General features: G+C 42.0%; 1 protein-coding gene across 1 annotated transcript in view; it reads right to left on the bottom strand.

Moving 5' to 3' along the window:
- The window catches only part of mdga1 (MAM domain containing glycosylphosphatidylinositol anchor 1), a 195,989-nt gene that overhangs the window by 102,128 nt on the left and 81,152 nt on the right, over positions 1 to 12,709 (bottom strand). Inside the window, exons 5-6 of the mRNA XM_030772222.1 lie at positions 8,425 to 8,621; positions 7,446 to 7,578 (exon numbers count right to left, since the gene is read on the bottom strand). Of these exons, the coding sequence (XP_030628082.1) occupies positions 7,446 to 7,578; positions 8,425 to 8,621 (330 nt within the window). The remainder of the gene's footprint in view (positions 1 to 7,445; positions 7,579 to 8,424; positions 8,622 to 12,709) is intronic.

Raw genomic sequence — 12,709 nt, 5'->3', positions numbered from 1 at the left:
GCTTAGTCATCCCCATCCAGCATTAATATATTTACAATGAGCCTGAACTGTTAAATACAATGACCCGTCATTGCATTTCTTCATACTGATTAAATGACAATATGCCATCTGCTTCAAGTAATCAAAGAAACAGAGCAGAGGAGACAGCTTAAGTTTGACTCGTAGTTACTGACAATGACTTGGCAGTAAATTGTGTGTGTAAGGTGTGAGGTGTAAGCAGGTGTGACCAGGGGTAAATGATCAGACTAGTCACTGCTGAAGCCAAGCCTGTAGCCACAGACTGGGCAGTTTGGTCCAAAGGGATATCACACTATGGAGGAAAGGTTGGAGGGTTTAGCTGTGTCTGAAATGTGCCGAAGATACACCTTGTGTTAATGAATAAATAAACAGTATCAGCCACATCGAGGGTTACCATGATCACCAGTGACAGCATATCTCACAGTAGGCCTCACTTGATAAATATGAAACTGGAGTAACATTGGTGAAGGATGCGGACCAGATTTCCTCACATTTTATCACAGATTTACTGCAGGTTTCCTCACAATTTAATTCAGTTAAAGCAGTCAGCACAAAGAAAAAATTAAATGTGGTTTTATATCAGCAGTGTGAGTGAGCTGTGTTCTTTGCTTGTGGACTTGAACTGTACAGTTTTGCGTATTCCTGTGAGGCTGTCAATTGTGGGCAAGGGATGGATGGTGGGTTAAGGGTAATAAAAATACATAAAACCATGCATTTAATGTGATTTTTTGGAAAGCTTTGCTGTCACTACTAAAGGCACAATTTCTTTGACTTTTTAACCTGTCGGAAAGATAGATGCCAACTTCCATCCACCTCATGAAGGCTACAGTAGACTGAGAAAAAGACATTACAGAATTCAAAGAGCAGGACACCGAGGAAAGAAAATGTTCATCACATTCTTAGAGGTTAAAATTTCAGTATCACAGTGACTCACACTGTGGGGAAAAAAATTTGGGCCGTTTGTTTATATTTCTGCCTTATTATAAGTTACTAGGAGACAAGGCACAGGTTACAAATAATAAAGGGATCAGGGTGCTGTATCCTGCTTCTCTGTGCTGAGGTAGACAGGTAAGTTGTTAGCTGTCTTATTTTGACTAGTCAGACAGACTCCCTGCATGGCCGGTCAGCATGATGGTATTCCAGGCGCCTTTTGTTGTTTTGGTTCAGTTGCCTGCTCCTCTGCAGGAATACAAAGAAAACATAGTTCCAGTGTTGAAAATGAAAATACTCGAGTAGTTTTTAGAGCAGAATGTCAAAATCAAATTGTGCAAGAATGCGGGGAACATGTTGGATTCATTGCTATTAGGGCATTTTATTTTTGTGGTGTTTTAAACGTACTTCATTTGAGGTGGAATTTCATGTTCATCTGCTACAGATTCATCTAGACTGTCTACTCATCCAAACTTGATCAGGGTCAAAATATCACACACAAATCTGGTCTCACAAATTAGTTTTACCTGAAAAGACATTGTTTGCATGAATCTGCAGTTGTCCAATAACAGAAGACCATCATCGACTGTGAAAGAGTTTGTTTATGCACTGGACTTGTCCACACCAGCACATCAGCTCCACATTAATGGAGTTCTCACTAAATCTAGTCTCTATGTTTGCGTGATTGGACATCGTTGTAGTGGCACAGAACTTGCCAACATTAATGCAGCCATGAAACCTTGAAGAACTGAGTCATACAAGGCATAAATGCAGAACAAAGAACTCTAGATGATTATGAGTAAAGAACTCTGGAGAAAAGCAAACAGGAGTCATATACTCTGCAATAGTGGAGAAAAGAGCAAATAAACCAGCACCATAGCTTCTGTGTGGACAAAGATGTCCAAAACTCCATTAACCACATTTCAGTGACTCTTAATATACACACTGATCTCAGACTACAGAGAGAGACAGCTGATGCTTTTATACCAATCGATGCATCCTAGGGAGGATATGTCCTCGATCACAATCGTTATGGTACACATGTGACAAACATACCACGAACGTGCCAGAGAAATATGGGCACAACTGTAAGAGGATTAGGAAAAGTGTGAAGGAGGCCAAGCAGCCATGGATTGAATCCTGACTCTAATCCCAGACTGTATCAGCAAGAATAACAGTAAAAAAAAAGCATTTCAAGTAGTAGAAGATCTGATGAAACAGGCTACGGGGGGGATGGGCCAGAGAGGGGAAGAATCAATAAATAAACCTAAATGAGTCCCACTTTAACTTCTGGGTCATGTTATCAAGTTAATGGGGTTATGAATGCATAACATTCACCATGGTGATGCAACAGACCAGAAACCACAACTAAGCAAACCGTCACCACGTAAAGTTGGTTTTATGGAGAAACACCGTCCAACCAATGTCTTCATAAAAACAAGAAGGTTGTGGTCATAAAACAATCCAAACTTGTCCTTCTGGTTTGTCTCAAGGTTTAGAAGAAACTTTAGTGATCAGAAATATTTAAAAAGTGATACTACATCCAATGCCAGACAAATGGGAACATTTTTAGACAAGACAAAGAAAAAAAGATGACTCCACGTAGGTCATAATAGGTTATAATATGCAGGTTAAAATAAACTGATTCAATTGAAAACAACAGATGTTCCTGCGGACACACACAGTCAATGACCTCTGACCCCTGACAAGTTAACATATTAATGCACTGCCTGTAGCGAGCACACACCAGCACTGCTACTATAGCATCACATCTAAACTCACTTTAAGACTATACTGTCAAGGACACATCAATGGCTAAACAATCCCGGAGAACGAGGAGACACGGAGAATGAAAGTCTGATATGCCAGATGACATATTCACCAGAAGAATGGAATTCCAAGCTGAAGTCTTTCAAGTGATAATAAAAAATAAACAAGCTATAGATGTGCTTATAGATGCTTAGCTTAATATCTAATTAACTCCATCTGATGTCTGGTATGTCTAGGGAAGGCATTAAAATATCTACCCTATCAATGATGTCAGGGAGCTTTATCCTGTGTTTCTTCAGAGTAAATCCTTTAATAAGGTCCATCGATGTGGTTCATTTGACAGACCAGACAGGACATCAAAGTAAAGCATTCATGCCACAGTTCACCTGTGGATATTCTCACTTTATGTTTGACAAGGCCAAGTCTGGAGTGAGATCCTTCACGGCTGGCATGTGTCAGGTAGAGCCAGGTGCAGTTTTAGTGCAGTATCCACATGATGTCAGTCAGTATGGAGCTCTGTCTTCTTCAGTAAAGCAAGCACATTCAAGCTGACCAGTGTTGGCATTTGTAAAGTAATGTAAGTAAAAATGCAGTCCATCAGGAAAATTCCCTTTCAAAGCACTTTTATACCTCCTCAGCAAATTGAGTTCTGCCTCATGTATTTCATCACTGGGAATCATACCAAGTTGACAATCAAAAGTACTTACATGTCTCCTTGTATCACTGAGTCAGACAGCGACACTGAGCACGGCTGAAATGAGACTGGGGTATACTCATACCACCCATACAGCGCAACTTGGTCATAATCATGGTAACCCAGAGAACGCTAATCTAGTCTATGGGGGCACGTAATTTAGCTGAATGATTCGCCGAGTGAAGCACTGTGCCCATTTGCATCTTTGTTGTTTTACACTGATGTAATAAGTTTATATAATATAATATAACATCATGTAATATAATAATAAGTAGAAAATTTAATTTAAAGTAACAAATTGTCTGGGGAAATGTATTGGAGTGAAAGCAGCCATTCAATTTTGAAAATCTAATGAAATGAAAGTTGACAAATATTTATAATTAAGTAAAGTAGAAATATTTCAGAAACATGCTTATGTACAGTACCAAAGTATTTCTACTTTGTTGCTACACACCCCGGGGTGTGGCGCATCAGAGTCGTCAGAGGTTGGCTTTCCTTTCCTCTGTCAAGCTGTTCCTGCATAGGAAATTCGATAGGGTTAAATCTACTCTGAAAGAGTTCATTTTAAATATATCCTGGTGTTTATTTTGTCCCAATCTTTGCAGTGTTAATTTAATACTTCCTAAATTGTTAATAATCCAACTCAGGTGCAGTGTTAAAAAAATTATATGCATAGTTAAAAATTAACTCTGCTTAACACCAGAGAGTGTTATCTACTTTCTGCACTGCTTTCATAACTCTGTAGTACAAGTTGAATCTCCAAGACTTCTCAATGACACCAACTCTCTTTTGCAATTGATTCCTTTAGTGTTAAATCATATTTTTACAGTGTCAATTCAACTCTATACTTAACACTTTTGCTTAACACTGGGAGATCAACGCTGAGAATTTTGCTGTGTGATCTGTACTCTTCAGCTGAAGATATTTCCTTCACTCTAGCTTCAGTTCCCTGATTTTGTCATGCAGGCTGAGAACAAACTCTTTGAATGAGGTACTCAGCACCACTGCCTTCTGTACTTCCCCTGGTGCTCTTGTTTTTTTCTCGGATTCTCATCTCCTTCACCAGCCAAATTCTTAACATTAGTAGCAGGCTACAGATTAAGACTGTTATTTATTTATTTATTTTTAAAATGACCCCACACCAGTGGATGCCTGTTGCAGCAGCTCCGGTCATGTCTCGTTTTTTTTGTAATTTCTTGTGTTTTCTGTTGTTTTTCCGTCTGACAAAGCACTCCATCTCTAAAACTTTTTCATCCTGAAATGGATACTGCATAGCTGAACTGATTGCTACTTATCCTCCTGGTATTTTTTAACTTTTGTTATGCCGAGTCTCCACACCAGTGGGAGCGGGGGTATTGTTTACACCCGCAACCAGCTGATAGCACTCTCCAAACCCACACCACTGCCAGAAGCAGGACCCCAAATCCCAGACGAGTTGAGGAGGAGATGCAGGGGATGCAGGGCCGGTATCAAACGGAGAGCAAGGAGGAGGAAATATGAACCATTTCTTTCCTCAATTATCATGGGGAATGTGAGGTCCTTGGTGAATAAGATGGACGAGCTTGGGGCGCTGATGAGGACACAGCAGGAATGTGGGGAATGTAGTGTTATATGTTTCACCGAGACCTGGCTGTGGGAACATATCCCGAACTCCAACTCCATTGTTCCTGGCTTTCAGACTGCACAGGCTGACAGAGATTGCGGACAGAGCGGTATGAAGAAAGGAGGGGGAATTGCAGTGCTTGTGAACAACAGATGGTGTAATCCCAGACATATTACTGTGAAGTAGCATTTCTGTAGCCCAGACATTGAACTGTTAGCCATGAGTTTGTGTCCATACTATCTGCTAAGGGAGTTCACATGTGCCATTATCATTGTTGTTTACATCCTACCATCAGCTGATGCCGACGCAACATGTAACGTCATCAGTTCCGTCACTGCCAGGCTACAAACACAATATCCGAATGCCCTCACAGCAATTTCTGGAGACTTTAACCATACTTCTCTCTCTGCCTCACTATGTCGGATTCTACAGCACCTCATCAACCTCAGCCTGAACTAGGAGAAGGTTCCAGTGCTGTGGAGGACATCCTGCCTTGTTCTGATTCCAAAGAAGTCTTCTCCATCTGCCCTCAATGACTATAGACCGGTTGCCTAAACATCCCACATCATGAAAGTCCTGGAGAGACTGGCTCTGGCACATCTCAGACCTCAGGTGACCACCTCTCTGGACCCACTGCAGTTTGCCTACTGCGCTGAGGTTGGAGTTGAGGATGCCATCATCTGCTTCAGCAAGTCCGCTCTCACCTGGATAAAGCTGGCCAATGTGAGCATGTTCTTTGATTTCTCCTTTAACACAATACATCCTACGCTGCTGCATGAGAAGCTCCATAAAATGCAGGTAGAGACCTCCACAACCTCCTGGCTTATTGACTACCTGATGGACAGACCCCAGTTTGTGCAACTGAGGGTATGTGTTCCTGAGCAGGTGGTTACCAGCACAGGAGCATGACAGGGTACTGTACTCTCACCTTTCCTCTTCACACTGTATACCTCAGACTTCCAGCACAACCTGGAGTCCTGTCATCTGCAGAAATTGTCAGATGTCTGTGCAGTTGTGGGGTGTGTCAGTAGTGGACAAGAGACAGAGTACAGGGAACGGGTGGACTTCTTTGTGGCGTGGTGTGGGAACAACCACCTCGTCTTAAATGTGAATAAGACGAAGGAGATGGTTGTGGACTTTAGGAGGACCAGGACTAAGCTGCACACCATTTCCATCCTGGGAGAAGAGATGGAGGTGATGGAGGGCTACAGATACCTGGGTGTTCACCTGGACAACAGACTGTACTGGAAATGTAAAACTGAGGCTGTCTACAGGAAGGAACAGAGCAGACTCCACTTCTTGAGGAAGCTTAGGTCCTTTAATGCATGCAGGAAGATGTTGCGTATCTTTTAGCAGTCTGTTGTTGCAATCTTCTTTGCAGCCATCTGTCTGTTAGGGCAGCAACATCAGAGCCAGTGACACTAAGAAACAGAACAAGCTGCTAAAGAAAGCTGGCTCTGTGCTGGGGACTGCTCTGGAGCTCCAAGAGTTGGTTGTTGAGAGAGGGATGTTGCATAAACTGCTCAACATAATGGACCACACCTCACATCCCCTACACGACCTACGAGACAGACAACACCTCACATCCCCTACTTGATCTACTGGTCAGACAGCAGAGTATCTTTAGTCAGAGGCTCCTTCAGCTCTGCCTTAATAAGGACTGCTACAGAAAGTCATTCCAACCCATTGCAATAACAATATATAATGACTCCCCTCTGCGCCAGGAGACTTATCCTCTGAGCGGCAATACAAAGTGCACATTCCTCATTCTACATTTAAAAAAGGATGCAACATGCAGCGCATAGGGGCACTACGCGAAGGGGGTGCCAAAATAATGGTGAAAAATATACATATACAGTGCAGGATATGAATATGTGTCTTTATTGTCAAAATATTAGTGGCTTGGCGCAAAGTATGATTCCAGGAAACTTTGCTGTCTTAGTTTTCATAGGAAATATTAGCAATCACAGACTGTCATAGACAAGGAAATGCGACAACAGTGACTCAAAGAGATCTTTTTCATTTTTAAAAAAAAATATATGAACTTTTATATTTATAGACATATGACTGAGGCACTGTGCTGTCATATTAGACAGAAATTCGACCAGATGCCCATTACAAATTCACCAAATATCAGATTTCCACTGCAAAGAAGGTTTGGGTGAAGTGGGCTTCATCAGGCTGACAGTGTTGCCAATAGTAACAGACATGTTGACATGGAAACAGAGACTGTGAGCAACTGAGAGAGAGAGAGAGAGAGAGAGAAAGATAAAGTGTGTGACAGGTAAAATTAAATCTGACAGGTTACTATATGCCCTTAGCAAGAGAACAACTAGTTTGTGAAGTCCAACAACAGGGAGAGAGAGACAGAGAGAGAGAGAGGGTATGGGGGGGGGGGGGGTAGAAAGAGAGAGAGAAAGAGAAACTCACTGGTTGCGTTGGTTAAGAGGAAGGTCACAGAAGTATCTGGTATATCACACACTTTGCGGACAGACACTTGGCACGTGTAGTTCGCAAAGTCCTGAGGACGCAGGTTCTTCAGCTTCAGCACCTTAGTCTCACCCTGAAGAGAGCAGACAGATGGATTACACAGGAATATGGAGAGAGAGAGAGAGAGAGAGAGAGAGAGAGAGAGAGAGAGAGAGAGAATAATAGGATTTAAGAATGTCACATTCCTCTTAATTCCTTTTCTGGGGGCGAGTCCATCAGCTGAATGAATAAATGAATGAATAATCATCATTATTCATTAGAATAATAAATTATAAAGCCATCAATTTACTCTCTCTCTTTACTCTCTCTCTCTACCTTCTCTCTTGCTTTCTCTCTCTGTCTCTCTCTCTCTGTCCTTTATCCCTCTCCTCCTCCCTCCCCATCTCCCTCTATGCCTTTGTAAACTCTGTTTTAATAATGGTTATCAGATTATAAGGTCATATTTCATTTCCTCTGTCCACCTGTGTGTTGCATAAGTAAGGGGAATCAGAGATAAGGTTCTGTGTGGATAGATGTGGGAACAGCACTTTCACCAATTAAACTTGGGGGCTATTATATGAAATGAAGCAGTAATGTGGCTGAATAACAGTGTAGGGTATCAGGCCTTCTGTTCTGTCTGTCTGTGTGAAAAGTGCAGGCAGACAGAGCTCCAGAGTGGACTGTCACACAAACACATCTCTGTCTGTGGGTATGAACAGTGGACATGTAGCTGTGTGTGTGGTAGCTTTTGGCTGTGTGTGTATGTACTCTGTATTCAAGCGTTACAAAATTTACAAGACAAGATTTGGATAGGATGCATACTGATTTGACCTTTGAATTGTTTTTGCATTGTGTGTGTGAGTGTGTGTGTGTGTGTGTGTGTCTGTGTGTGTGTGTGTGTGTGTGTGTGTGTGTGTGTGTGTAAGTGTATGGTAACTACCTGTGTGTACAGTGGTTCATAAATATCCACTCCATTGTCTTTGCTCTGTTCAATTTGTTTGTCTCCACGTTTCCAGATGAAACGCGCTGGAGGATTAGAGTTGACCGTGCAGCGCAGGAAAACCGTCTTTTCCTGGTAGTAATTCCCACGCACATCACTTACGGTCTGGTGCACTGTCAGTACAGGTTCGTCAAGGTCTAGAACACACACACACACACACACACACACAAGGGAGGGAGAGGAGGGAGAAACAGAAAGTGTGAGAAATGGGGAAGAGGAGAGAGAGAGTGTTTTCACTCTGCTATTAAAGTCAAGACACATTTTAGGATCTCTGTTGAAAACAGAAATAAAGAAATAAAAGAAATACTTTGTCCGTTAATTCTATATTCTTTGTGATAATGGTAAATAATAAGACCGCAAATATTGGCAATATTTAGCATCCAGTGATTACTGAATATTCTCTATATCCATAAACAGGTAAACACACAGAGCCCTTCCCCAGCCTCAAACTCTTCCCATCACTGTGAGCCATGCTGTATCCTGGGGGGAGCTACCCTGTAGAGCACATACAGTTTCAGACAAGACACTGGAATAAAAGTATTGAAATTCATGACAAGTCAACGATAACAGAGCCCTTTCTTTCACTCTAATTAGTCACTTGGATCCCAAACCAAATTTACAGCAAAAGAATGGTAGCCTTACACCAGTAATCAATATCCCAAACTCTACTCATGTTCCCAACTCATTAGGGTATCTCTAATCAACAGGGCATGCACTCACTCACTCACACACACACACACACACACACACACACAAGACAGGCATTCCAGAGCCATTTCATGCAAAATTTCCCTACACTTGATTCCATAATTTGAACCCTCTCTTTCATATTAGAAGAGCCCAGTCAATGACAGTGTGCAGGGTGGTTATAGGTGAGGAGGTCATGGAATGCAGCTGTCTGTGCTCAGCTGGTCACAGCACTGCCCAAAGCATCTGTCTGCAAATTACCCTCCTCAACTTCTAGTGTTACCATTCACAGTGCTTACCGCTCAATTTCCCTACACTTCCACACAATTCACCAATCAGTACACACACACACACATGCACACATACGCACACATACACACACACTCTCTCTCTCTCTCTCTCTCTCTCTCTCTCTCTCTCACACACACACACACACACACATATACACACACAGAGAGTGTGTGTGACCAGTTATTACTCTTTGAGAGGCTTGCTTGATACATATTATTTATTTTATTCTTCCCTCTGATTCTTTTTCCTTCTTTGTCTTTTCTTCATTGATTTGTACACATCCTTTCTCTTTCTGAGCCTGCTCTAATATTCCTGACTGTTTTACACCCTGAGCACCTGTTTTTTTTGCCTTTAGGAAATGTAGTGAAGATCACACACACACACACACACACACACACACACCACACACCACACACACACACACACACACACACACACACACAATGAGCTTGTCTCCCCAGACACGCATAGTTATTGGTGTAAGGCCTGTGTATTGGAAATCAAAGCAGATTTGTAAATCAAGCTTCCTCCTGAGAGGATTAGAGAGGACAGAGGTCACGCTGTGTTACACTATAATACATGGGGGTGGAGAGGACAGAGGATGGGGGAAGAGAGGGAGAGAGAGAGTGAGAAATGGGGGAGAGAGAAAGAGAGAGACAGATGTCAGAAGATCTCTCTTTCATACAGTGGCCTATTTAGGGTGGTACACTTTTGTGGGGTGTGTATGTGCAACTATGTGTGTGTGTGTGTGTGTGTGTGTATCTACACATACACAGAATTTCCTAAATGTGTTGCTGTGTTAATGACGCTGCAAAACTGTGTGTGTCTGTAAACACTTGGCTTACATGCATGCGCACACACACACACACACACACACGCACAAAGCACAAAAGACAGAGTGAGAGAGACAGAATGAGAAAAGCATGTGCAAACACAAGCAGGCCATTCTTTTGATCCAGCTCATACTTTATCAATTATTCATAGCTGTGCACATTGCCATAAACTGAGCAGAAATCAAGTTCAGTCCTACATTCGCAAATTCAACTCAATCCTACATTCAGAAACCGCACAAAAAAAACTTTAAAATGCAAAGAATAAAAGTAAAGATTTTTCTTCTGCTCCTTTACAAACAGCTGGGGCATTGGCAGTTAACACTGTTCCAGCTGAACTGTGCTTTTTCTTCACAGTCTGTACTGCACAAAACCTTGACATGGGCCAGTGGCCAGACTACAACTGCAACTATCCACTACATTACTGGTCAAAGAGCTGTGTGTTTGTGTAAGTATGTGTTTGTGTGAAATAAGCTAGTCTTGTTAAGACTACTCCCTAACCTAGCACCACACTGCGTGTTGTGTTTAACATGTGAGTATGCCTGCCTCTGTGTGTATGAGTGTTTTAGCTGAAGAGATGCTCGGATGACTGCACAGCCAAACCAGAGGAAAGCAGGTGGCAACATGGAGGCCGTATAAGTTCACAGCAAAATGTTTTAAACAGTTCTTGAGCTCCTCTCTCCTGCAAGAGCTTGTAAAATCTCTTCTTAAAATGATAGCAAACCCAAGGAGACGGCACCCTCCAGCCTCTCATGTGAATGTCTTTGCTTTTCTCTACTCTATCCCAACAGAGTGTTCTTCTTATTTTCTGTTGTCAGAGAGAAAAAAAAAAAGAAACGCAGCCACAATCACGTCAGGTAGCTAGCCTAGCATTAGCAAAACCTTCAGTAGACTTTTTACTTTGAATTGTTGCCTAAAATCATTGTGAATAGAGCACAACACTAATTTTACTGATAAGTCGGATCTTTTCTGGGAAAGACCATGTTTGAACCAAAGAGACCGCACTCAACTGACATGGCTACAGGGTTTTATCTGACCATTTACAAAGGGCTGAAAACAGACTGGAGTTTGTATGTCCTCTCCGTATTTGCGTGGGTTTCCTCCAGGAGCTCCAGTTTCCTCCCACAGTCCAAAGACATGCAACTCAGGTGAATGGGAGATACTAAACTTCCCCTAGGTGTGAATGGGTGCGTGAATGTGTTTGTCTCTGTGTGTGCCCTGTGATGGACTGGCAACCTGTCCAGGGTGTTTCCCTGCCTTTCAGACAATGAATGCTAGGATGGGCCCCAGCACCTCCCACGACCCTAACTGGGATAAGTAGCTTAGATGGTGAGTGAGCGAGTGAGTGAGTGAAAACAGACCATGACTCAGACCTAAAGGGATAAGCATGAAACCTGACTGTGTCTCACCTCCAGATTCATATAGATCATCATAATTATAACTACTGTGGAACTGTTCCTCATTAATCATAACTACAGTGGACTGTTCCTCATTAATCATAACTACAGCAAACCGTTCCTCACTAATTACAGCTATAGTGGACTGTTCCTAATTAATTACAATGACAGTGGACCGTTCCATTTGTCATAACTACAGTGGACTCTTCATCCTTAATTATGATTACAGGAAACTATACCATGTTAATTAAAAGTACAGTGGACTGCTCCCTTTTACTTATAACTGAGGTGGACTGTTCCTCATTAATTTTAAATAAAGTGGACTGTTCTTCTGTAATTGTAAGTGTAAGGCCCTTTAAAAAGGATTCCTTTCATTACTGCCTTTTTAATATTAATAATAATGTTAATTGATGTTAACACCATATACCTTGTACACTGAAAATGTACACTGACTACAATTACCACAATCCTCCTTTCCCCCTTGTGTTAAGTAATAATGTGTGTTTCCTCCTGGAATTTGTGAATAATGATTTATGATGTTGTAACCAATCCTGTGTGAGTTTAGAAGTATGTGTATCAGGCCAATTAGAATTTGGGACGCATTAACCTAGAATCTACTATCTGCTGCTACGGAGAAAAAAGGTTCAGAAGGAGTTTTGAGCTATGAAGTTCACAATGTTTTTCACGATGGCCACTATGTCAGACGTGGCAATCATAGTGCCATAAATTGTTGCCGTGTCTTGGCCGGGAGACTGGCAGCAGTACAAGTATGACCCCAACCAATCATCCTATGCTGCCTTTCAAGACCTTACGCAAATTCGTAAATCGTCGGGGAGGACGACCGTCATTTGTCCTACTGGTCAACGTCAAGAACATGTCATAGGAGATGTCAGACAGGCAGAAAAATACAAAAAATTCTGACATGCGACACTTTTTGTGTCGTGTGTCATGTTTCGTCATGGGGCGTCCAAGATGTCACTTCGCTGTTCTTACATCACGTCACACTACAAGTACAAACGC

Source organism: Chanos chanos, chromosome 4, assembly GCF_902362185.1.
Source record: "Chanos chanos chromosome 4, fChaCha1.1, whole genome shotgun sequence".
NCBI classification, from domain to species: domain Eukaryota; kingdom Metazoa; phylum Chordata; class Actinopteri; order Gonorynchiformes; family Chanidae; genus Chanos; species Chanos chanos.
The sequence above is the reverse complement of the archived record's forward strand: the minus strand, read 5'-3'. Positions and strand labels throughout refer to the sequence as shown.